The 27,311-nt window shown below is 43.3% G+C and overlaps 1 protein-coding gene across 2 annotated transcripts; it reads left to right on the top strand.

Annotated features, from left to right (window-relative positions):
• The first annotated feature begins 6,605 nt into the window (after nt 1-6,605).
• Nucleotides 6,606-25,376, top strand: IPP (intracisternal A particle-promoted polypeptide). Of its 2 annotated transcripts, none has more exons than XM_065553743.1 (9): nt 6,606-6,742; nt 7,371-7,516; nt 8,938-9,369; nt 11,176-11,331; nt 13,104-13,271; nt 17,309-17,446; nt 19,160-19,282; nt 21,749-21,969; nt 23,118-25,376. In XM_065553743.1, exons 2-9 carry the CDS (start codon nt 7,423-7,425, stop codon nt 23,340-23,342), a joined length of 1,557 nt encoding a protein of 518 aa, XP_065409815.1. In that variant the 5' UTR covers nt 6,606-6,742; nt 7,371-7,422; the 3' UTR covers nt 23,343-25,376. The 2 variants fall into 2 exon arrangements, with proteins under 2 accessions (XP_065409815.1, XP_065409814.1); XM_065553742.1 differs by having other exon boundaries at nt 7,371-7,714.
• The last annotated feature ends 1,935 nt before the right edge of the window (nt 25,377-27,311 follow it).

The raw sequence follows: 27,311 nt of genomic DNA, 5'->3' as shown, positions 1-27,311 counted from the left end.
CCAGACAGGGTATCATTTGTTTTTGGTCAAGGGGAACAGTTGCCCCCCACAATCTCAGTTTGCCTCCCCAGACTTTGGACGTAGTCATTAGAAATAATTGCCTAATTCTTCTCATTCATGATGCTGTTTGGAACAGGGAATATTCTATGTACTGCCACAACTTTGCCCCCCTTGGGGTACCCATGATGTTGAGTCACATTGTTAGCCTCTGCCTCCAGTGGGAGGGAGTCTCTCTTGTGGTAATTGGGTATCAGCTCCCTGATACTGCCAGCCCTACATAAGCCCTCTGGGCTTATGCTAGCCCTTCCTTCGCCTTGCAGGTTAACAGTAGGTGCACCCCAATCCTCAAATCCCTTTGAATCGTTCCCCAGTGATATCTAACCCCTTGCACTGGCTGCTCACAAGAATTCCAGATCCTCTGCTGCCAACAGAGCACTGTGCCCCGGTTTATCAGTTTTACCTTAAGCCACCGCTCCTGTAAATCACCCAGAGCTTGTGAGCACTTATAACAAAACAGAAGAAGTTTTTATTTAAGAAAGAATAAAGGTTTGACCAGAATCAAGTGAGAGTGGTGAAAACACGTGGTTACACTACAAAACAAAATAATAAAACATGAATCTGAGTCTACATTTATCAGTTGTCACCTTGCCAATCTAATAGACTTTTCCCCAATTGCTGTAATGCTGGCTGGTTTCTCAATAATCGGGATCCAAGCATTCATGAAAGCACCCGTCTCTGCCAGGGTTTTCCTCAGTGAATGGATCCAGAGTGCCTTGCTCTATGCTCTATTATACTGAAAACAGCCATTTGTTTCTATTCAGGGGCATGGGGGCGAACTCTGGCCTTGTTGCAGTTTCTTTTCTACCTTCAAGTGGTTTTGATTGTCTCGGACAGTTTTCCGTTGACTGTGGCAAGGGTAGACAATAGAGCTTTGCATTACCTCTGCAGCAGACTAGGGAGGGGCGACAGCTCCTTGCTTGAGTGGGTGACCATCTAGACACATCACCTCCTGGAGACCAATTTCTACTCAAAGTCCATAAAGCAAACTTTCAGTGTACATTATTCCTTAAACATTATCCGTACATACACCTCACAATTATTAGAAGTCTTGACAAGTTATGAGCTTTCTGTAGATACCTTTCATATTACTCTTTATGGATAACTATAAGAATGTATTTGGTGTAGTGAGTTTGTCAGGTCTTAGTTGAGAGCTGTTGGTAAACAGGGAAACCCTTTGCCCAGGGGACTCTGTGCTACACACACAGAGAAGTTTTCTGAAATGAGGCCCCTGCCTACCAGGTGTTAAAGTAAGGAAGAACACAGTCAACAGTCAACGGGATCTCTATCTCTGCCCCATAGTTTGGTTAAGCAGTGCTCCGTTTTCTCTATGGCTACTGCAGTGAGAGCTCTGCCTCCTGTTCCCATCTGTGTTAATCTCTGACTCTTCACTGTGTCCCAATATCACCTCCCCTTCTGTCTTTTTACTCTAAAATGAGCTAAACCCCTTGTGGATTCCGCCTTGGTTCCCCTCTCACACAGCTGCAATGAATTCATTGTTCTGACTCTCAAGTTAAGTCTCTCGTTAGATCACTGTTCTTTTCAACAAGATGATTATTCCCAGTGGAGAAATGAGAAAAATTAAAACAATATTATGCTAGTATCCAGCAAACAGCATACAGGATATTTACTTTAAAACAAGTTGCCTGCCTGGCTTTAATCCAGGCCTATGGCTTAAACACAAGAATCTTCTAATCAAAGGGTATCAGTGGCCAAACATTTTGTTCCTTATTCTGACCTCAGTTACATCTGTGTATCAGATTTCCCCCGGAATGAGTGAGATCAGAATCTGACCCTATATTGAAGTACTCAAACTACAGAATCCTTTGAATGTTTGTGTCTACTTTGGACTGAAGGAGATTTTACTTTTTGGTTATTTTCTCTCATGCAAAAATCATGTCTTGCTCTGGTATGGCTGGGAGTCTCAGCACTAAATTAGAATGAAGTTTGCTACACACAGTCCTGAAATATTCTTCAGTGCTCCCGAAATCAAGAGCTGTTACCTTTGTACTATGCACAATGACTGAGGAGTCTGTTCTGCTCTCAATAAGCATGAGTACTGTACAGAACCACCTTCTTCTGAAGTTATAGTCCCTTTTGTCCTGTCCTTTTGAGGAGCTGCAGCCTCACAGCAAAGCAGAGAATATTATGGGCACAACCTTCCCATGATGCAAAGCATGTGACTGCCCAGCTGTTTGAACTGTATGACAGCACTATACAGATAACAACATCTGATTTGAATGGGACATGGAGGTATATGTAAGGAGAAGAGACTTCCTTACAGCCTTAACAGAAAGACGGCATTTTGGAAAGGGATGCAAAAGAGCCGTGAACTAGTACACTAGAGCAACAGGATATTTCTAGACATAAAAGTCCTGTGTTCTTCTCTAGCACCTTTTATCTGAAGGACTCAAGTGCTTTAAATTGTTAATGTATCACCTGTTCAGGTAGGGATGCAGAGGAACCACTTCCTGCATCACTGAAAGGCAGTGTCTTCTGGAGTGGAACGTAACAGCTGTTTTAGTAGTGCAAGACTATATAAAACAAAGTGCAACCCTGCACTACAGTTTAGCACAGGAAGTGAAGAGTATCATATCCATTTGAAACTGCAAGGGGAACTTGGGTTGGCAGAATGTACTCACCTGTACTGGAATTTAGCCATATGATGAACACGATGAACACGCCTCCTCTCACAGAAAGGGCCACGTGATTTTTAATAACAACAAATAGTCAAGGCCTCTATTTTACGTCTCTTCTGACAGATTGCACCTCCCGCACCACATTGCCCCTCAGCATCTGAGGTGTTGGCTCAGCGTTGACTCAGAAGGAAAATGTAGTGGATGACAAGTGCCACTGAGGCAGAGCAATGGAAGCATTTTTTTCAGCAAGCTGTTCCCCCCCCCACCGGGTGTGACACTGTGGGGGCTGAATGTGGGAAGGAGTCTGCTTGCTGGGCACACAAACAAAGATGCTTTTTCAAAATAAATGTTTGTCTTTTAACTATTATAAAATATATCTACCTTTATATACTATAATTAATGTACAGGTTTCAGAGTAGCAGCCGTGTTAGTCTGTATCCGCAAAAAGAACAGGAGGACTTGTGGCACCTTAGAGACTAACACATGTATTAGAGCATAAGCTTTCCGCTCTATATGCATCCGATGAAGTGGGCTGTAGTCCACGAAAGCTTATGCTCTAATACATGTGTTAGTCTCTAAGGTGCCACAAGTACTCCTGTTCTTTTTATAAATTAATGTAGTTTGCTGAAGATTTTCCTGTCACATGTAATAAATACAATGACTGAAACAAAATGGGGCAGTATTTATTCAAAATTGTTGCACTGTTTAAAAACATCATACTGAGGAGGCCACAAAATCACTCCCTGCAGGGTTTGAGGGCAGGGGAAAGGAGTGTTTCAGTAGCAAACTTTGTAGGCAATTCAAAAGGCTCTGAAGAGAGGCCTTAAACCAGGAAGGAAGGTATGGCCAGACATGGGAGTTTATGGGTTACTGCTAGAGTAAATGAAAGGTAAATGGAAAGCTTCTTGCAGCTTTGACACTGACACACAAGTCTATTGAGAGAGAAAAATATATAACTTGTGTGGCAAATTTTACTCCATTATTGGAGTGCTACTGGCCGTAGGAGAGCAGCAGTTCAGTGGGGGCATAGGCAGCCTGATACATGGAGCAGCGCTGGATTGTCACATCTCGGGACAGAGACTATCTTTTAATTCTGTGTTTGCAGAGCACCTAGCACAATAGTGTCTTGATACATGATGTCAAGTATCAGGGGGTAGCCGTGTTAGTCTGTATCTACAAAAACAATAAGGAGTCTGGTGGCACCTTAAAGACTAACGGATTTATTTGGGCATAAGCTTTCGTGAGTAAAAACCTCACTTCTTCCGAAGAAGTGAGGTTTTTACTCACGAAAGCTTATGCCCAAATAAATCTGTTAGTCTTTAAGGTGCCACCAGACTCCTTGTTGATACATGAGTGATCATAAATCATGGAGGTGCCTTTTTATGTTGCTCGCCTGGTATGTTAATTAGCACTCAACTGGTTAATCAGGGAAATGTTACTTTATAAACTTACTAAAGGAAATAAAACACAGGCAGCTTTTTATTCCTTTAGTGCTGTGACTTGTAACGCCTGGTGTTTGGTTGATCAGAAGGCAGGAAGATCTCCTCCTCCAGACAAAATCAAATTTCACAGTTGTAACCCTTCCAGGGTAGAGCTCATCCTGACTCTGCTTACACAGTTAACAAGCAAAATGTGATTTCAGGCCCATTCTTGTAATTGTGCCGCTTGTTTTAGCTGCCACATAGGAAGCTCTGAGATGACTGGCTGCATGTTGTAGGGCTCTCCATCTCATTGTAAAGATGTAACATGTGGATGCAGTGCCCTCCTCTGGAGACACAAGCGTTCTGTCACGTTACTGTCAAAATGACAAGCTTTCTGTGGCAAAATCAGTAGCCTCAGCGACCCTATCTCGGAGCTGTACATTTGGCACGATGGTGTGAAAACCCCAGCCCAGGTCAAGTATCTAACAGCTGACATCAGACTGGGACTAATCCATCCCACTTCCGCGATTTCTAAACCCTTTGCTCACAGGCCACTTCTGATTAATAAATGTCAAAGCATCAGTGAGCTAATAAATCTCAAAGGATTATCATCACCATGGCTTAAAATGTATATTGATTTATAGAGTGTGCACATGCATTTATACGCATGCATTTACTAGCAGAAATGGTATACGCCTATTGATATCTGAACAGACGTAACTTCCTTCCAATGATTTTTTTTTTAGGTATAAAATATCTCAGCAAATCTAAATCTGAGAGTATTTTGAGCCCTGTCAGGAATGAAATCTGAATTAAGTCAAAGTGAAAGGAGGAAAAATAATACACAATGTAAGGTTCAGATTAATTTTCAGGGTAATTTTAAAGGGGCGACATTTTAATTAAAAAAATCATTGCGATAACCATATGTGGGGAAATGTTTGCTGTTACTGTATGTGGGTGAAAGCAACAGAGAGTCCTGTGGCACCTTTAAGACTAAGACCAAGAGTATTCTCACACTTCTTATCAAACTGTCTGTACTGGGCTAGCTTGATTATCACTTCAAAAGTTTTTTTTCTCTTAATTAATTGGCCTCTCAGAGTTGGTAAGACAACTCCCACCTGTTTATGCTCTCTGTATGTGTGTATATATATCTCCTCAATATATGTTCCATTCTATATGCATCCGAAGAAGTGGGCTGTAGTCCACGAAAGCTTATGCTCTAATAAATTTGTTAGTCTCTAAGGTGCCACAAGTACTCCTGTTCTTCTTTTTGCGGATACAGACTAACACGGCTGCTACTCTGAAACCTTTAAAACTAACAGATGTATTGGAGCATAAGCTTTTGTGGGTGAATGCCCACTTCGTCGGATGCATGTGTATGTGGGTAGTTATTTGCAAGTCTTACAGTAAACAAAGTGAGGTGGGAATGTTCTTTTTCTCCATTGATTTATACTTGCTCTGATTAGATTACTATCGGTGGCGCTCCTGCCCTGGGAATCAGGACAGAACCCAGAGTTCCTTCCAGCATTGTGTGGTTGTGGGGGCACTGTGTGACTGTCAAGGGGAAACTCAAGAGGGACATTTGCAGCCAGGGTGGTGTTGTTCTGCAGGGAGCGGCTTCTGGGTGTATGTGGGAGTCAGCAGGGGATGCTTTCCCTTCTGAATCAGTGCTGGCCTCCAGGCCCCAATATGGTACTGCGGGGCCCTAAGCTGCAAGGAGCAGCACGTGTGTAAGAGCTTGATGGGGCAGGGGAGGCGCTCTCCCCTTGCAGTCAGTGCTGGCCCCAGTGCAGCACAGGGGGTGCTGTACCACGGGGAGGAGAACAGAGGGTTCACTGGGGTCACTCTCCCCACTTTAGTCAGTGCTGGCCCCAAGGCAGTGCCAAAGGGCACTGTGCTGTGGGGAGTGGGATGGGTGCTGTCTGGGGGGTGCCATGTTGCAGGCGTGGCTCAGTGGGGGGGGGGCACTGCATCGAGGGGGAGGGGCTCCTTGGGGGATGTCAGGCTGGGAGTTAGAGGAGGACACTGTGCAGTGGGGGGGCTCAGAGGGGGGCCCTGTGCAGCAGCAGGGTTCAGGGGGTGCCATGCTGCGAGGGGGTCCGGGGGGGTACGTGCTGCAGGGGGGCTCAGGGGGGTGCCATGCAGCGGGGGGGCTCAGGGGAGGTACGTGCTGCAGGGGGGCTCAGGGGGGTGCCATGCAGCGGGGGGGCTCAAAGGGGAACTCTCCCCTCTGTGCCGCAACCCGGTTCTAACCCCCCCCCGGAGTTACCCCTCGGCCCCACCCTCCGGCTGCAGCGAGTTTGGCCCCCGCCCTGCTATCTGCCGCAGGGGCCCATTGCACCCCGAAAGAGGGCAGCGGCTTCAGCCATAGTTACTGAGCATGCTCAGTAGCGGCGGATGGGGGGGGGGGGGGCAGAGGATTATAACGTCACACCGCTAAGGGCAAGAAGCGCGCCTGCGCCTCACCAACGCCCAGCTGGGTCGCGCATGCGCGGTTCTACCCAGGCGTCTGGGCCGCCTCCTCGACTCACGTGATCATTGCTCCCCGCCCTCCGTTTTGCAGCGCGCAGGGGCTGCTGGGAGGCCGGAAGGAGCTGTCCCGGCGCTCCGCTGAGCGGGAAGAAGGTGAGGGAGGTTCGGCGCCTCCGCCCGGCCTAGCGCCCCCCCCTCCCTGCGCTGCCACCCCCCCCCCGTGCCAGCAAGCCGCCCCCAGGTCCCTGCGCTGCCCCCCCCGAGCCAGCAAGCCGCCCCCAGGTCCCTGCGCTGCCCCCCCGCCCTGCTCCCCGCTGCCCCTTCTCCCCTGCGCTGCCCCCCCCCGTGCCACCAAGCTGCCCCCAGGTTCCTGCGCTGCCCCCCTCCGTGCCACTAAGCCACCCCCAGGTTCCTGCGCTGCCCCCCCCCGTGCCACCAAGCTGCCCCCAGGTTCCTGCGCTGCCCCCCCCCGTGCCACCAAGCTGCCCCCAGGTCCCTGCGCTGCCCCCTGCCGCCCCAGCCCCTGCGCTGCTGCCCCCAGGCCCCTCGCCCCAGCACTGCCCCCCCCAGGCTGGACCCCAATCCGTGCGCTCCTCCCCGTCACCCAGACTTCCACCTCTGCAGCCCCTGTGACCCTCTGTTGGACAAAGTTGTGTGTGCTCCATGCTAAGCACTTTCTGGCTGCTGCATTCCTTAATTCATCAAAATAAACTTACTCTAATAATGGGGAGTGTTGATTCCACTAGATGAACCTGCCCAAGTTATTAATTCTCTTTCCTAGGCACTTGGAGACTGACAATGGACAGTAGCCTTTGGTCTTCTCTGTGATCGTCATGGCTTGTGTGGCTTGTCCCAGGGTCAACGACAGCCCTTTCACCTCAGACAAGCATGCCCGTCTCATCCTTGCCCAGATGAACAAAATGAGAGGTGGGCATAATTTCTGTGATGTGCAGCTCCAAGTTGGTGAAGAAGGATTTAAGGTCCATCGCCTGGTCTTGGCTGCAAGCAGCCCTTATTTTGCTGCTCTGTTCACGGGAGGGATGAAAGAGTCTTCAAAGGATGTAGTGCGGATCCTAGGAGTAGAGGCTGGCATCTTTCAGATGCTCCTGGATTTTATTTACACAGGTATATTGACGTTTTCTATTCTGAATGGGAAGTGGAATGTTCACTTTATATAGATCACCTTGTGCTATGACAATTATTGACTGGCTCAGATCCTTGATGCTGCTGACCTGTGCAGTGCTGAAAGTACCATTCCTTAGCACACTTAAAACTAGGCTGGACTAAACATTTGTAAAAGTACAATAGGAATCAGTCCTGTACTGGTATGGAGAGGAACTAGAGGATCTCAAAGGATCTCTATCTCTACATTCTAAGATTCTGTTCTGCTGTACAGCGAGGAGAAATTCAGTAGTGTGTGTTGTACTTACTGCAAAAGTGAGTTGTCTCTATAAGTGTTTGGATACATATAAACAGGCACATACTGTATAGATGTGCAGGTATATATCCCTATACATGTAGTTGGCTGCTATTCATTATCATGCTGGCCCTTTCCACCAATGATGCTGGCTTTGTCTGTTTCTCCCACAACTTTACACTTCCATAAGACTCCTTAGAGTTGGAACCACCTTCCTGAGCTGATCTGTAAGGCCACCATCCTTTTTCTACCTTTGCTTTGATGTCTTCAAATAATGGGATAACCATTAGGGCTAGGTTGAGTGACATTCTGTGGTAGCTTATCTATCTATCTTAAAAAAAAATTCAGACTCCTCAAGTCACTCATGTAGACAAGTTTTACATAGCAATTACCTAAGTAAGAATTTTCCTAATCCTTCCTCCCCCCCAGTATTTCTTAACTTTAAGCACGTGTATATTCCTGTTGAAATCTAGTTAAAGCAGAGCCTTTGTAGGATCAAGGCCTAAAAGAAAGGGGGCAAGAAGGGAATATTTTGTGTTTTGCTGATAAAGAAATTTTATATGCATCTATAAACATAGCATAAGTAGGTCATAGTTATTTAATTATGCTGTGGTCTTCGGTCAATGAGTCACTGGAATAACCGTCCAGCAGAAAATCAAAAAGTCTTTGTCTGTGATTCACAGGAGTTCTGGGTTATCCCTCATATTTGTATTTACCAATTTTAATGTAAGTATGAGACTTCCAGATAAATTCCTTTTCAGATACTTGTAAACATCTTACTGCATTACTGAGCTGACAGTAATTTTGCAAGGCAAATGAATGTTTAGTTCAAAATATCTAACTCAAATGGAAAAGACTAAGGCTTAGCACTGTTTAGGCTATTATAACATCTGAAATGTGGCCTGTTTGTCACGTTGTCCTCTGCACACAGGAGTAGTGAATGTTGGTGAGAGTAATGTTCAGGAGCTGATAGTAGCAGCAGACATGCTCCAGCTGACTGAAGTTGTGGACCTTTGCTGTGAATTTCTGAAGGGACAGATCGACCCCTTGAATTGCATTGGACTCTTCCAGTTCTCTGAGCAAATTGCCTGCCATGACCTACAGGAGTTCACAGAGAATTACATCCATGCTCACTTTCTGGAGGTTCAGAGTGGCGAGGAGTTCCTGGCGCTAACAAAGGAGCAGCTTATTAAGATCTTGCGAAGCGAGGAGCTTACTATAGAGGATGAGTACCAAGTTTTCACAGCTGCAATGCAGTGGGTTTTGAAGGATCTGGGAAAAAGAAAGAAACATGTGGTGGAAGTGCTGGATCCAGTTCGATTCCCTCTGTTACCATCCCAGAGACTCTTAAAATACATAGAAGGTAATAGAGAGAGAGAGAAAAATTAAGAGTATGTTTGGATGGAGTATTTGTCCTTGGTAAAGGATCACTGGGTTTTGTTTTTTCCAGTTTAAAAATGTAACAACTGACTATTATACTAAAGACGTTTAGTTGTTTAATTATTCCTGGGGGAATTCCGTGCCACTGCGCAATGCAGAATTTTGCAGAAATTAATGTTGTGCGTGCAGAATTTCCTTTCCCCCACATAAATTGACTGCTGTGCTGCTAGCCACCATTAGGGGCCGCTGGACTCAGCAGAGCCCAGCTGGTACATAGAAGACACTGCTAGGAGGAGGGAGCGGGAGCTAGAGCCAGTGGTTCCTAAACTTTCTAACAACCTGTGAACTCCTTTCACTAAAATGTTAAGTCTCGCGAATCCCCTCCTAAAAATGAATATTTTCAGGGATTTTCTCCTTTACCTGAGTATAAATGATAAAAGCAGTGATCTTAGAAATATATATAAAAAGTATGACAAGCTTATTACACACTATTATTAATTATTATTTATCATTACAGTATTGTTATTACATTATGAAAACGGCAACACTCTTCCAAGATCTCACTTTCGTAGCTTGTATCACTTTGAATAAGCCTGTTATAAGACAAGGCTCCTATGTTTCATCAAGGAGTATCAGATGGGAAACAGCATGAAGGTATTTAAGAAGCCAACTCAAAGAGTTCCTCCTACACAAACATTCAGGTCTTGAGCAGTCCAGGCAAACAACGCACGTTACAACAAAGCTTAAACTTGTTCTTCATCATAATTTTAAAAACAATACAAGCTGCCTATTTAATGTTAAAAACAGCAAAAAATATCCACCTCCCTTTCCATTTCTTATAAGGAGTCTTGGAGTTTAAATCTCCTCATTGTGATAGATGTGCTTGCTTTGATCTGCTTAGCTCTTGGAAGTCCAGGGGCCCTGGGCTGCTGGCCCTGTGCTGCCTGGGGTTCCTAGGGACAGCTCTCTCCGTCGTTAGGGATTTTTTCCCCGAGAACCCCCTGTAACATTTCGCAAACCCCCAGGGGTTCACGAACCCCAGTTTGGGAACCACTGAGCTAGAGGGTTCCTGGCAGCTGCAATTCCCAGCATGCCCTAAGGGAAGGGGAGGACAGCACACAGGAAACTGTAAGTCTGGAAAAGAGCCTCAGGCTGTTTCTTCCTCTGGATCCCTGGGCTCTGGTGGGGAGAGGGTGGGTGTTTGGGCAAGGGGGGGGACCACACGGCTGGGCTCTGGGGTGTGTGTGCAGGGGGTGTGGGTAGCTGGGCCAGGGGCAGGCCCACACCTGGGCTCTGGATGGGCGGGGAAAGGGGACAGAGAAACGGGAACTGGGTTGTCATAGGTGTTTCTTTAACTCTCTACTCCTGGGGGAATTTTTGTGTGTGTCTGTATTGTTGCAGATATACTTGCTGACAAGTATTTTGAAATAGATTACCAAAATAACTGAAACTGGTTTGATTATGTTGTGTTATTTTAACAAATAAAATTTGCAGAATTTTAAAATATCGTGCACACAATTTTTATTTTTTGGCAGAATGCCCCCAGGAGTATTTAATATATACTCACATTTTGATTTTAAAACTAAGCCTTTGTGAAACTTTTGGACCAAAATTTTCAAAATCTGCAGAAATCTGTCTTGGTTTGTCCTATGAGAAGCAGGGAGATGATGGTGATAATAATAGTTGACTTATATATTTTTCCTGTGGGTTGGTCAATTACTGGTGTTTATCGTTGTCCTGACTATTTTTTTGCTTCATGTCTCTTTCTTTTTAATTTTTCTTTTCGAAGGAGTTTCAGATTTCAGCCTTCGGGTGGCCCTGCAAACCCTGTTGAAAGAATATTGTGAAGTCTGTAAATCTCCCAAAGAGAACAAAGTCAGCAATTTTCTGCAAACATCTAAGGCTCGTCCCCGGAGGAAAGCCAGGAAGTATCTTTATGCAGTAGGTTAGAATCTGGTTGCTTCTAACCTTTTAAAAAAACTGTGACTTGATATTTCATATTGCAGTAAAATCTTTTAAATTCTTTGTCAAAGGTAGCACCAAAATAGTGTTGTGTATGTAATACAGTAACTTGTCGCTGGACTACAATTGTGAATACTGTGTTTATTAGTAAATAACTGGAGTGCATTACAAAATACAAATACATTCCTATTTCATCTTTCCTGAATGCAGTATCACAGTCTGGAGTAGTCTTTCAGGAATCACTTGCCTCAGGTGCAGCGCAATAATGCAGCCTGTTATGTGTACTGTTCACAAGTGGAAGATATGTACAAAGCTTGCATCCTATTTGTTTATATTCTTCTAAGGGTGTTATGTTTTTTCCACCTTTTTTCCCTTTAAAATAAGCATTTTTATACCAGGCTGGTGATCTTTGTAAATTAATAGGTCTTTTATGGATGATGGATATAATCAAAGAATACTCATGTCTTTTGCATTTGGGGTTGTACTCAATTTTTTTAGTTCCACTGTTTATTTGTTATGTTTACCCTCTGAATCGAAGTTTGTGCAGAAGCACTTTTTGCTAATAATGGAGGAGACCATTCCATGAGTTGATGTATTAAGAATTGCAAAACTGTCATGAGATTAAGGTCATAGGTCAGATAGCATTACTTTGCCCTTCTCTAGCACCTTTCATTCAGGCGTCTCAAAGTGCTTTGCAAACATATATTGAATTAAGCCTCCCAGTGGTCCTCTGAAGTCGGTACTATCATCTTAATTTTTCAGATGAGAAAACGGAGCCTGAGATGATGATGATGAATTGAATTGCCCAAGGTGTGTCAAACAATCTGTGGCAGAGCCTAGAATAAAAACCTTATCTCCTCCTAAATCTCAGTGCTATCCCAGTATTATGCCTTAACCACAAAATCATAGTAAATCTAGGAGAAATTTTCCATTGATGCATAGTAAGGTGCTTCAGCATCTAATAGATTCATAGATTCTAGGACTGGAAGGGACCTTGAGAGGTCATCGAGTCCAGTCCCCTGCCTGCATGGCAGGACCAAATACTGTCTAGATCATCCCGGATAGACATTTATCTAACCTACTCTTAAATATCTCCAGAGATGGAGATTCCACAACCTCCCTAGGCAATTTATTCCAGTGTTTAACCACCCTGACAGTTAGGAACTTTTTCCTAATGTCCAACCTAGACCTCCCTTGCTGCAGTTTAAACCCATTGCTTCTGGTTCTATCCTTAGAGGCTAAGGTACTCTGGAAGGTGTTTGTATCCAGCTGTTTTAGCAAATGTTCAGAATCCCCAACTTGATAAGATTATCAATTGATCTCAAAGTGCTTTACAGAGGAGGTCAGCATCATCATCCAATTTTACAGATGGGGAAACAGAAGCATAGGGAGGGGAAGTGACTTGTCCAAGGTCACGTCAGCAGGCTGAGAATAGACCCCAGGTCTCCTGAGTCCCAATCCAGTGTTCTCTGCACTAGACCACACTGCCTCCCCAGTGATTTTTCAAACACTAAAAACAGTATTGATTTCTCTGCTGGAATAGTTTCTGAAGTTCCCTGCTGAAGGAAGAAGTCTGATTTGATGAGCATTAGCATAGGCATGACTGCACTGAAGAAAGATGTTAGTCACTCTTTATAATATCTTTTGCTATTATTTTGGCTCTTTGTAACACTTGAACCACTGCATTAGAATTGGCTAGGATCTTGCCAAGGGAGAGCTGCTAACTTATGCATGTACTTTCTATCTGTTGCCTAGGTGGATATACTCGACTGCAGGGGGGACGCTGGAGTGACAGCAGAGCCCTCAGTTGTGTGGAGCGTTTTGACACCTTCAGTCACTACTGGACCACTGTGTCTTCACTTCACCAGGCTCGCAGCGGGCTGGGAGTGGCAGTGGTGGGAGGAATGGTTTATGCTATTGGAGGTGAAGGATGAAAGGAATATGTTACTTTTTGGATCCCTATAACCTAATATACTAGACAGGCCCTGAGGGGTGTTTATTCAACCTGCTCTTAAAAACCTCCAGTGACAGGGATTCCACAACCTCCCTTGGATGCCTAGTCCAGAATGTATAGTTGAAAAATTTTCCTAATGGCTAACCTAAATCTCTCTTGCTGCTGATTAAGCCCGTTACCTCTTGTCCTACCTTTAGTGGACATGGAGAAAAATTGATCCCTGTCTTTATATGAGCCCTTAACATATTTGACCGGTCACCCCTTAGGTTTCTTTTCTCAAGATTAAATATACCCTTTTTTTAACCTTTCTTTATAGATTGGGGTTTTCTAAAGCGTTTATTATTTTTTTTGTCATTCTCCTCTAGTCTCTCTTCAGTTTATCAACTTCTTTCCTAAAGTGTGGTACCCAGAATTGGACATAGTTCTCCAGCTGAGGCCTCATTAATGCTGAGTAGGGAGGGATAATTACCTCTGTCTCTTACATGGGACATTCCTGTTAAAATACCCCAGTATAACGTTAGCCATTTTTGCAACTGCATCACCTTGACTCATGTTAAATTTATGGTCTACTATAGCCCCCCCACCCCCAGATCCTTTTTAGCAGTACTACCACCTAGCCGCTTGTTCCCTATTTTGTAATTGTGCACTTGCTTTTTCCTTTCCAAAGTGTAATACTTTGCCCTTGTTTTTATTGAATTTCATTCTCTAATTGGTCAAAGTTGTTTTGAATTCTAATCCTGTATTTCATAGGGCTTGCAACCTCTCCCAGCTTGGTGTCATCCACGAATTTTGTAAAGATCCTTTCAACTCCGTTATCCACGTCATTAATGAAAATATTGCTGGACCCAGTACTGACCGTATGGGACCCCACTAGATATTGATAACTACTCTTTGAGTATAGTCTTTCAACTAGTTGTGCACCCACCTTATAGTAATTTTCATCTAAACCTCATTTCCCTAGTTTGTTTATGACAGTGTCTTGGGCGGCTGGGTTAAAAGCCTTTCTTAAAGCAAGAAGTATCATGTCTATTGCTTCCCTTCTATCCACCAGGCCAGTAAACCTGTTAAAGAAGGAAATTAGATTCGTTTGGCATAATTTGTTCTTGGCAAATCCATGCTGGCTACTACTTATAACCCTATTATCTCCCACGTGCTTACAAACTGATTGTTTAATAATTTGTTCCATACTTTTCCAGGTATTGAAGTTAGGCTGCCTGGTCTGTAATTCCCCAGGTCCTCTTTGTTCACCTTTTTAAAGAGATGTGCTCTGTTTCCCCTTCTCCAGTCCTCTGAGGCCTCACCCATAATCCATGAGTTCTCAGAGATAACTGCTAATGGTTCCGCAATTGCTTCAGCTAGTTCCGTAAATACCCTAGGATGAATTTCATCAGGCCCTGCCAACTTGAATACATCTCACTTAGGGAAATATTGTTTAACCTGGTCTTTTCCTACTTTGGCTTGCGTTCTGTCCCCCTTATTGCTAATTGTGCTGAGTATCTTGTCACCATTAAGCTTTTAAGTGAAGACTGAAGCACACTAGGCATTAAACACCTCATCCTTCTTTATGTCATCCGTTATTAGCTCTCCTTCTCTGCTATATAATGGATCTACACTTTAATCTTTCTTGTTTTCTTTTTTCTTAAAAGAACAAGTAGAAATTTACTGAAAGCTTGCCTTTCATTAGAGTTAGTGTCCTCTATTATTGTGATTTGTTTGCTGAATGCATTGAATATATTTCAGGAGCATCGTACATTGTGATGGTACTCCCTTAAACATATGTCAGATTTTTACTTTATAACTATTACACTTTACTTCTGAATGGGGAAGTGTAGGATTTTTGTTGTTACCATACTATCAGTGTTAAGGGAACATTGATATAGGGAGAGTCTCATATTCTGACAAATAGATTAAACTATGGCGTAGTCAAGAATACCTGAGTGAAATGTGCATTAACTTGTGTACTAACTGGAATAACATTTCCTGCAGACCAAGGTCAGAAATGACTTTGTCTTTCAAGTGTGTGTTTGTGCTCTTTGGGACTAAGTTACTATTCTGTATATGGATGTTATTGTTGGTGCTCCAAATTAATAGTATAGGAGAGTCCTTAACAGTTTTGATATATTTTCCATTCTTCCAAAAGGTGGCACTAGATCATAAGAATGGCCATACTGCTGGGTCAGACCAATGGTCCACCTAGCCCAGTATCCTGTCTCTGATAGGGGCCAGTGGCAGATGCCTCAGAGAGAATGACTAGAACAGGGCAATTTCAAGTGATCCATCCTGTGTTGTCCACTCCCAGCTTCTGGCAGTTGGAGGTTTAGGAACACCTAGAGGATGGGGTTGTGTCCTTGACCATCTTAGCTAATAACTATTGATGGACCTGTCCTCCTTGAACTTATCTAATTCATTTTTGAAGCCTGTTATATTTTTTGGCCTTCACAACATCCCCAGGCAACGAGATCCACAGGTTGACTATGCGTTTTGTGAAGAAGTATTTCCTTTATGTTTTAAACCTGCTGCCTATGAATTTCATCGGGTGACCCCTGGTTCTTGTGTTATGTGAAGGATTAAATAACACTTCACATTCTCCACACCACTCATGATTTTATAGACCTCTATCATATCCCTCCCCTTAGTCATCTCTTTTCTAAGATGAACAGTCCCAGTCTTCTTAAATTCTCCTTGTATAGAGGCTTCTCCATACTCCTAATAGTTTTTGTTGCCCTTCTCTGTACATTTCCAATTTCAATAGGTGTACCATGGATTTACATAGTGGCTTTATGATATTCTCTATTTTATTATCTATCCCTTTCCTAATAGGCCTGACATTCAGTCAACTTTTTTGACTATTGCTTCACATGGAGCAGACATTATTCAGGGAACTCTCCAGGATGACTCCAAGATCTTTCTTGAGTGATAACAGCTAATTTAGATCCCATCATTGTATATGTATAGCTGGGATTATGTTTTCCAATGTGCATTACTTTGCATTGGTCAACACTGAATTTCATCTGCCATTTTGTTACCCAATTTAGCGAGATCCTTTTGTAACTCTTCGCAGTCTGCTTTGGACTTCACTATCTTTAGTAATTTTGTATCATCTGCAAATTTTGCTGCCTCACTCTTCGCCCCCTTTGCCAGATCATTTATGAATATGTTGAACAGCACAGGTCCCAGTACTGATCCTTGGGGGACCCTGCTATTTACCGCTCTCCCGTGGGAAAACTGACCATTTATTCCTACCGTTTGTTTCCTGTCACCAGTTAGTGATCCACGAGTGGATTTCCTTGTTATTCCTTGGGACCAATTTAGTAAAATTGTCAGTTTAAATTACACCTCGGTATAGTATAAACTCCATTACAAAAAGAGCTTTCCTTTTCTCAGCTGGTGATGTCCAGGATATGGGAAAGTTAGCTCAGTCTGTCTAAAATGAAAGTAGTGTGTACAGGTAGTAAAAGGAAACAAAAGATATACTATAATGTTAAATGCTATAGTCTTAAAAAAAAACAAAAACGGTATTTTCCTACCTATGTTAGTAATAGCACTATAGAGTGAAATATTTCAGGCAGAAGCACAATGCTGCAGTTGTTTCACTCACAGCTGTTTTGGGAAACCATTGCTGAAAACCATTTTCAGCGATAATTCAGTTTTCTGGTGTAGACAAGGCTTTTGTTGCTTTTGCACTTTGGCAAGCTGAGAGCAATGGCCTCAATTCAGATGTTGTAAGCGAGGGGCTGTTCCTGTGGCAGGAGCTGGACAGTGCTCGTATATCTGAATTGCAGACTATTCTAACGCTTGTTCTCAACCTGCGGGCTGCTTGTGGCCCCATCAGCATACAGCTGCGGCCCATATGACATCCTCAGGGCCGCATAGGTAGCACAGATATTGTGTGGATGCAGCCCACATAACATACAGACAGCTGCATATGCAGCCCACAGTGGTAAATAGGTTGAGAACCACTGTTCCTTCTAACTCATCTATTTGTTTCTGCCTTTTTTGTATCAAGGAGAAAAGGATTCAATGATCTTTGACTGTACTGAATGCTACGATCCTATTATTAAGCAGTGGACAACTGTGGCCTCCATGAACCATCCTCGGTGTGGACTTGGAGTGTGTGCATGTTATGGTGCTATCTATGCTTTGGGTAACTATACAGTTTCCTTTTGGTAAAGCATTCGTTCATCTGATCAAATCAGTTTGGGGGTTTTAAATATTGACATTAAAATCCTGTAATACTGAGAGTTGAAAATCAGCGGTTACTTGTCACTTGCAGCTGATGGGTGTTTTTAGGAGTGCACATAGGGGAGATGCCATCATTTCCAAGCAAAGCATCTTAGCCAACCAAGGGAATAATGGGTATTTTCAGAATGACTCCATAATACCCAGACCAAAATATGTGTATGCAAGTTAGTCTGATTTGAAGGGGGAAAAAATAGCATTCCACAACACCCAGTCAGACTTTCTACTTCTATAGCACCTTTATCTGAGAATCTGTGCTTTATCGGACATTAAGCCTCACAGCCCTCTGTGATGGATGGATGGGAGAACCAAGGTAAAGAGTGGTTAAGTGACTTGTCCAACAAGTTCAGTTGCAGAGCTGAGACAAGAACTGAGAAGTCCATGTGCTCTTAACAACCAGGCTCACTACTAAATTGTTGTAAGACCCTAAATACATATTTCTCAAAAGCTTTTAGTTAAATAGACCTTCACTATCACGTCAACCTAATAAAATGTATCTTATTTTAAAATAAGGAATACCAACGTATGTGACTTGCAAAAACAAGTTGCTTCACAACCTTGTGAGCACCTGTCTGATGTTATCTTTCCCTGAGTCTCAGCATAGATCTTAGCTGTGCTGCAATCCCACAGTTGATAGCACACAAGCGTATTACTGTGCCTGCTTGAAGCTCTATTGAAGTAATCAGGATTCTGTGTAGGTGCAGCAGTCCTCCGGTACGCAGTCTATTGCAGGATAAGGGCCCTAGCGTGTAAGCTTCTCTGAGCAGGGGCTGTGTGGTTATCCTCGCTATAAAACACAAAACTCATCTGGTGCTATTTAACGTTTGCATATAACAAAAGGAACTATCCAGTACTTGTAATCTTCCACCCACCTTATTGAGCAGAACTCCAAAAGAATCTTATTTCAATAACTGGGCAAAGTTACAAGGTTCTCCCAAGAATCTTACAAGATTCTTCTATGTCATTTAAGTTCTGTAAAATAGACTGTTATATAAAGAAGTGGGTGGGGAGCAGGAAATGGTAAGGGGGGAGCAGATCCTTAATTGTGCTTTATTTGGACTTTTAATTGTTTAAACAATAAGCAAAAGGAAAATCTGACATCGGCTGCCATGCATGTGTCAAAAGTAATTCATAGCTGTGTGCATATCATCCATATCACTGTCTTCTAAATACTGCTTCACAGATTAGGAGTTTGAAAGTTTTTTAAAACCAAACGCTGAAGTGTAACAAAAATCTAATATGCTAGTATTGTATACCACTGGGAAAGTAAAAGAGATTTGGAGTGAAACTTATGGGAACGTTTTAGTTGCTAGAATAAAACAGCCCAATATCTTATCTAGTCCAGTATCCTGTCTCCAAAAGTAGCCAATTCCAGATGTTTTATATATGCCATAGTGCCCATAATTATTCAGTACTAATAACATGAAGGAAATTGTTTTCCCTAGGTGATGATCTCCTCCTGCCCTGAAACGTAAGACTTGCTAGCCTTATAATTGTTTTCTCTATTCTACACGTGCTTTTGTTGAATCATACTAAGGTATTTCCTTCCATAATTATCTTTGGAAAAGACATGTAGTTCTGTGTCATCAAACTTTACCTGCATGTTTCCTTTTTGCAGGAGGCTGGGTTGGAGCAGAAATCGGCAACACGATTGAAAGATTTGACCCTGAATTAAATAGCTGGGAGCTAGTGGGCAGTATGGTTGTGCCCCGCTACTATTTTGGGTGTTGTGAAATGCAAGGTGAGTGGTTTTTGGTTATGGCTTTCCCACATGAATAATAACCAGTAGTTCAGAGAGTAGTTGTATTGTATAAAGAATTTGAAGCTTTACATTTCAATCAGGGATTTCTACCTGTGTCTGCCTTGCAACTTTGTGAAACTTCTTGAGCTCTGTGGTGCTTTCAGCTCTGTGAGTGTATCAGCGGTTCTCCTTTCGGCCATTTCCCCTTTTCTGATACATTGTTTTATTTACTCATCTAACAACAGTATAAACTCAAGATTTAATAAACCAGCTTAGAAAATTCTTCCCTGCCCTATCAGTTACCCTTGAAAATAGTTTTCCTGTGGTTGTGAACATGAAGTCCAGCCAGTATTGACCATCTCAAAAGACAGAGCTCCAAAGACATATCTTGCATGAATGTTCTTAATAAATATTTGCACTCAAGCCTCACAAGTGGTCACCTGGCCTTCCTCAGCCAACTTAGGGTATATCTACAGTGCAATAAAACACATGTGGCTGGCTCGTTTCCGCTGACTCAGGCTAAAGGGCTCAGAGCCCCGCAATCTAGTGTCCCATCTCCAGCCATTGGTCCACACACCATTGTCATACTGTCTCTTCCGTACACTTATCAAGCTCAGTCTTGAAGCCAGCTAGGTTTTTTTCCCCCGCTACTCCCCTGGGGATGCTGCTCCAGAACTTAACTCCTCTGATGGTTAGAAACCTTTGCCTAATTTCAAACTTGTTGATGGCCAGTTTACATGTATTTGTTCTGGGGGCCACACTGATGCTTAACTTAAATAACTCCTCTCCCTCCGATGTATTAATACAGAGTAATCATATCTCCCCTCAGCCTTCTATTGGTTAGACTGAACAAGCCACGCAATTTGAGTCTCTTCTCATAAGATAGGTTTTCCTTTCCTCAGATCATCCTAGTAGCCCTTCTCTGCACCTGTTCCAGTTTGAATTCATCTTTCTTAAACATGGGAGACCAGAATTGCACACAGTATTCCAGATGAGGTCTCACCAGTGCCCTGTATAACATTATTAACACATCCCTGTCTCTACTGGAAATACCTCGCCTGATGAATCCCAAGACCGCATTAGCCTTTTCACAGCCACATCACATTGATGGCTATAGTCATCCTGTGATCAACCATACCCCCAGCTCTTTCTCCTCCCCTGTCACTTCCAATTGATAAGTCCCTGGCTTATAGCAAAAATTCTTGTTGTTCGTCCCTAAATGCATGACCTTGCACTATTAAATATCATCCCGTTTCTATTACTCCAGTTTACAAGGTCATCCAGATCTTCTTGTACGGTATTCCGGTCCTCCTTGGTATTGGCACTACCTCACAACTCTGTGTCATCTGCAGATTTTATTAGCACACTCCCACTTTTTGCGCCACGGTCAATAATAAAAATGTTAAATAAGGTTGGTCTCAAGACTGATCCCTGAGTAATTCCACTAGTAACCTTCCTCTACCCTGAGAGTTCACCTTTCAGTATGACTTGCTGTTGACTTCCCTCTAACCAGTTCATTATCCACCTTTCAGTTCCCCTATTAATGCCCATCTTCTCCAATTTAATTAATAATTTCTCATGTGGAACTGGATCAAATGCCTTACTGACATCCCGGGAGATTAGATCTACTGCATTTCCTTTGTCTAAAAAATCACTTTGTTTCTACCTCTTGACGGCAACAATTGAAACAATTGTAGAAAAATCAACAATTACTTTCTATCGTTTAGGCTATTTACTTATTGCAGTTCACTAAGCTTGGAACAGATCATCTAACAGCCCTTTCTTAATCACCTGCTAAACACTCGGTTTATAAACAAAATTCTGACTCCCTGCCTCAGGGGCGCAAACTGGGAGCAGCACTTTCCTGTCTCCTCTGCAGAACTCGTTGCATTGCACACTCAGGCTGCCTGCCCCTGAAGCTTGCAGTTTGCGGGGGCGGGCAACGCTCTGCCTTGTCTCCCCCTTCCCCCCCCCAACTCCGCCTATGTCCGTCTACCCTGCAAAAAACCCCAACAAAGCACTGCAGCGAGTCTCAGAGCCTAGGTTAACTGCCTCAGGCTCACAGTTTGGGGCTTACAACAGCGTAGTGTTTGGGCTCAGGCTGGAGCCCTGGCCCTGAAACCTGGAGAAGGGGGAGGGTCTCAGAGCCTGGGCTCCAACCCAAGTCTAAATGTCTGTACTGCTATTTGCAGCCCTGTAGCATGAGCCTGAGTCAGTTGATCTGGGCTCTGACTCGCTGCCATGGTGTTTTGTTGTGTCTTTATTTGTTGCAGTGTAGACATACCCCCCCCCCCCTTGTGGTTTGTATATGTTGTTTCTGGGCCAATAGAAGATGTTGGTTTCCATTCTTAAGTGATTTTAATGAAAGGATCAAATTAGTATTGTGTGATATACAATTAAACTTATTTTCTGTGATGCTTGTTCTGCCTAAGCATAGATTTTATAGGAAAAGCCCTGTCTCTCCAGGTTTAATTTATATTGTCGGGGGCATCAGCAATGAAGGAATAGAGCTACGTTCTGTTGAAGTCTATGATCCAATATCCAAACGCTGGTCTACGCTTCCTCCAATGGGCACCCGAAGGGCGTACCTTGGCGTAGCTGCCCTCAATGATTGCATCTATTCTGTTGGAGGATGGAATGAGACACAAGATGCACTTCCTACTGTAGAGAGATATTCCTTCGAAGAGGTACAGTAGAGTGCCTGGGAATCTTGCAGACTTTATTTATTAGGATGTATAAAGATGCTAACACATGCTGCCGATTCCCCGATAATTTTTTTTTACTCTTAATAGAGGTAGATTGTGTTGTCACCTGGGCCGTTCTGTACCTGGTGAGAACGTAACTCAAGTTGATGAGAGAAACATTTTAAAACAAGCTCCATTTCCTATTTGTTCCCAGTCAGTAATCTGGAAACTACATTTCAGGAGCCTTCGAGGTGGTGTCCGTACACTTGCTGATCTTTCGAGTATATCTATCTAATCTTAATCATGTAGTGTTTGACCAGCATGTGTGTGCTCTCCTGGGTAATTGGAAGCTAACCAACACACTAACAATAAACAGAAGGATTGTAGCTAGTAAATACCCTGGGGAATGTGGGAGAGCAGAAGTTGTTCAATATATTACTCCAGATACTAGACAGGTTTATTAGACACAATGGAATTTACCATAAAACCAGCTCTGAAGTGCTGCTGCTGTTGCTTCTCCCTCCGAATCAATACCAAACCAGTATCCCAAAATAGCGTTAGAAATCCCGGTGCTGTCTGTAGGTTCTGACTTAAGTTCTGGCTACTGTGGTTCTGTAGTTTCCCGTGGCACTTTTCATAAGAGTCGTGTTGACAGTCCTGGTGGTTTCTACATTTTGCCTCTACCGTCCCTTTCATTTGCAGTGGGGATGTAGTTTTCTTCACTCCTTGTCTCAAATTATTGGGTGCTGTTCCTGTGCAATGCTAAACAGCTGTTGTGCTCTACCCCAGAGGTGTACATAGATGGCCTGTTCTCACAAAACCTTACATCAATGGGATTGCTTATGAGAATAAATAAGGTTTTGCAGGATCAAGCCCATCTTTGCAAAGTACTTTGGGATCTTTCAGGGTGGAAGGTACCACATACATGTACTGTACTGTTGTTGTTGTTTGTTAGCATGTTTGAATCTGCTTACAGTAACTAAGTGGTCATTTGGGGGACTTCAGACATTTCAGTAAACTTAGTTATTCTCTTGGGAAGTGGTGGGGGAGGGGTACATATGCCTAAGGGGCTTAATTATAGCAAAGCTATTTGCTGATTATTTAAAAAAAAAGTGTGTAATATATATAAAAAAAATGTCTCCCCTCATTAGGAGAAATGGGTTGAGGTTGCACCGATGAAGGTACCCAGAGCTGGTGTGTGTGTTGTGGCTGTGAACGGACTTCTTTATGCCTCGGGAGGCCGAGCTTCTAGTCATGATTTCGCTGCCCCAGTGACCTCGGACTCTGTTGAAGTTTATAACCCTCATATGGACACATGGACTGAAATAGCAAACATGATCACCAGCCGCTGTGAAGGAGGTGTGGCTGTGTTATGAAACAGATCTTCAAAGAACTCGAGGAAGACTAGCAGGGGGAAGGAGGAGCATCTGGCTTTCTACAGACAATGAGGTGTCGTGCTTCTTTGGCCAGGATCCTCTTCTACTATGTGGCTCTTGTGTGGAGTTGGTAGAGGAGCAGATCGCAGATAGGTTTGTAGGGCTCTTTCTGAGCAAAAGGGAATTAATTTGCCCCTAAAATGACAACTGGCCAATCCGGTCTATTTCATGAAATACCATCTGTTGAGAGCAGAAATGCCTTTCATGACTAGATTAAACTAATTGAATGTGAAACAACTGCGGACTCTTTGGAAAATTGGACCTCCTCTGAGAGATGACCTTCCTGTGTGCTGGGATGACTCGAAACTCCTCTTTGTTCCCAGGATGAAACAAAGTTAGTATCATTAGCAGGACGTAAAACCTAGAGAGCGATTCCTTTATGAAGCTCGGGCTTTATCTGAAGTAAAGAGCAGCTTGGCTGTTTCCTTAGCATTAGGAGTTGTCTTTTGCTGGCAGAGAATGTGCCAGGAGAGGCTGGTGTAAAAAAAAAAAAAAAAGATCCAGTTGCAGTCTCATCTCGCTTGAGGTTCTCTTTAGCTTCTGGAGAAGCACTCTAGAAATTAACTGGAGGTGAATTGTCCTTTGTCCCCCAATAGGTTTTCTGGATAAAGGATCTGGGTGGTAAGTGGCCGAGAGTCTTACTCCACTGCTTCTCTTCCTGTAAAGCTCAACGTAATTTTGGTGGTTCATGCTGTTATAATACTGGTATCCTGTTTCCCTGTGGGTGGCAGGTGCTGCTCTCCACCCAAGGGTGGACTTTCCCTCCCCTACTTTTCCAAGAAGTGACACCAGTGACTCATAAATGTTTAACCTGTGTGCTGGTCATAGGATTTTTACTGAGCTTTTCAGTTGGGAATGTCATCACCTCTTACTATAGTGCCCACTCTTCCTTCTGCCTTCACTGGAAGGGATTACCCTGTGCACGTGTATACACATGTGGGGACTGTCGGGTAGTGGGATTAACACCCTTCTGCAAGATGCTGCTGTTCTTTTCCACTTCCAAAGAGGACACCTCTGGCTTGCACTCTGCCTTTTCCAGGTTGAAGTAGGCAGAAATTGTAACAGAAATTGGCTGTGTTCTATTTCAAAGTGATGCTACTATTCATTTTGCCATTGTCTTAAAGGTCCTATATTTAGCGTGAGAGCGCTTATTGGGAAAATATTTATTTTTTTAGCAATTGTGACACCATTTCCAGATTTTTAATCTTCCTGTTTTAAACAAAAAACACACCTGGTACTTGAAGCTTCTGTTTGCACCATATTACTGCGTTGTCTTGGCTGGGATTGAATAAGTCACCTGGGACTCCGATACAAGTCACAAATGAGGCTGTCCAACACAGCACAATCAGACAATCTTCTGGAACACAAACCAGCACGGAAAGTGTAATGCAATGGGAAGCCTTCATTGTGTAGACAGAGGGGCACCCACTTTCCAGATCAAGGACCTTACCTGCACAGTATGAAGTTGTCTTGGGGGGAAGCTTCCAGTTTGTGTAGTAGCTACTCTGAAAACTGAGAATTTACATATTCAAGGACAAAAATGTTAACGGCACCTGCTGACATTTGCTATATAACAAAGTGCTGGCTTCTCTGATCCTTTAATTAAACTCCTATATGCTTTTGCTTCAGGAAGGACTTCTAATGGTTGTGAAGCTAGCCCCTATTTCTCATACCTTTAGTTTGAGCCAGGTGAGTTTGCTTTTAAATTGCTGTATACTTCTCAGAACTAGCTGCAGATCATGAGTGTATAGCTAAGTAATGGTGGAACTGTGTGGTTTTTACACTGAGGGCTTTTTTTAGTAATGATGGCGAGTGGCATTGCTGTTACCAGTAACAAAAATGAGTTTGATTTTCTTGTTGAAACTTTGTTTAACTTCTGACTAACATTGAGAAAACCCAGGTAAACATTGACAGGTTGTTTTTAACCTACAACGAAATGTGTTTCTGAAATAAAATATTTATTGTATTTCCTTACTACGGGTGAGATCCTTTGATTTAAAGGATCTTTGGGCAATGAGGGCTAATTGGATAGCTAACCTGTCCTGCATGCTGCCTCCTGCTTGAAAAGAACTGAAGAGGGAAATGTATTACAATCAAGCATCTGAAGATTCCCATGCTTCCCACATTTGGATACTATTAAGATTTCAGTTGGGCCCTACAGGCTTACTTTATTATGGTCTCTTCCGCCAGTTCCTTAGCTCCCTCACTCTGGAGTCAGCGAGGCATTTCTGTTGTACCATGGAATAGTCCCTTTGACCAGTGCTCATGACTTTCATCTGCTGGCTGACGGTTGTGGGTTTGCAATCTACTGCCGCCACCACATACCTAGGCTTGCCCATAAGAGGTGGGACAGCTTCTACAACTGGCCTCCTACCAGACTGTGCTGCCATGGATCTCTTGCTTACGTTTATCAAACAGCCATGTTGAATAAGAGGGAGTGAAACAGTGAACTTCACTTTTCTTTCAAAATTCAATTTTACTTCCTCTACATCCAAATGACATATCACTATTTCCACGGTCTGCTGTTAAAGGTGCAAAAGTTTAACAGAACCTCCTCTGAAAATCCTAGCGGTTAAGAGATGTAGCAAGTGTTACACGAATTAGAGCTATATAAGGGGAGATGGTTGCATTCTTTAAGAGCTACAGACTGTGCAGGTTGTCATGTCTCTGGCAGTGTAAATGGCTCACGAATCTTAGAAAGAGGGAGCCATCTTTTTCTATACCCCTTTCATATCTGTAGTAGATACGGTTCATTCCTTTTCTGAAGGAACAAGGAAACTGGTAGCTACAACTGGAGGCTGTAGGGAGGTAATTCTGTTAAAATGCAATCCTACCGCATTATACATGTGAACATCATCCCTAAACTCCCTTCTTCGTTGGGATCTAACAGTTGGTAAAACCTTTGCAGCTTACCTTTAAATATCCATTTACTGCAGACTTTTCACTTTCAAGCATTTTTACCTACTGCGAGCTGGATTTCTACTGATGGAACATTAGCTTAGGCCACAACCGAAAGTCCATTACGTTTATATTACACAGCCATCACCCACTTAACATTTTTCGCCTCAGTTGGCTATAGCAGAGAGGAGGGGCATGAAAAGATTACTGTAGAGAAGCTTGCACTATACTTCTCTAGCACATTTAATACTCAACCCAGTGTGAAGCATCTACAGTTTACAAATGTACTGAGTGGTGAACAAAAAACAGACTTAACCCATCCAGTGTGTAGTTGCTCAGCCCCTATTAGAGTACTACGACTCGATTTCTGTGCACAAAGACTGCTTGGGTTGTCTACTGTGAGCCAGGGAACAATGCCAGCTGCCAGGAGGCACGCCATTCCATAGCTCACATCAAGCATGACACACATTGCCCCTATACACTGTTGTCATCATAATCTGTATCTAAAAGGTGTTACGTAAGGTGGTATCTGCAAACTGGTAACACACTAGTCGTTAATACTAGTGCGTGATGTATGGGTGGGTGGTGTCTGAAGAATGAGAGATGTGGGCTGGAAATATGTTCTTAACCAGTGTTTTGCAAGCAGTGCACAAGCCCAGTCTATCCTAGACAAAGGAATGTTTTCAGCTGTTTTCCTGTCTCCAATTAAATTAAGCCCCATAATACCTGAAAGGACAAAGAAAAGTACATCTACATATATGGTAAACAAAGCCATCAACCTAAATGAGCAGGGGGGAAGACCACTTTATGATCACAATAAGGGATGGAGCCTGCTCAGGAAGCCTTCCTGGCTCATGAAACAGAGACAATAGATTTTTGGGAAATATAAGCCAAAGCAGAACGCCATTTTGGCATCCATCACAAAGGGGGAGCTGTGCCCTTTCAGTGCATGAAGAGTGGATCCTCTGGGCCTGAAAACAAAGAGTAGCTGGAACTGACTATAAGTGAGAA

Source organism: Chrysemys picta, chromosome 8 (assembly GCF_011386835.1).
Source record: "Chrysemys picta bellii isolate R12L10 chromosome 8, ASM1138683v2, whole genome shotgun sequence".
Classification (NCBI taxonomy): Eukaryota; Metazoa; Chordata; order Testudines; family Emydidae; genus Chrysemys; species Chrysemys picta.
The sequence above is the reverse complement of the archived record's forward strand: the minus strand, read 5'-3'. Positions and strand labels throughout refer to the sequence as shown.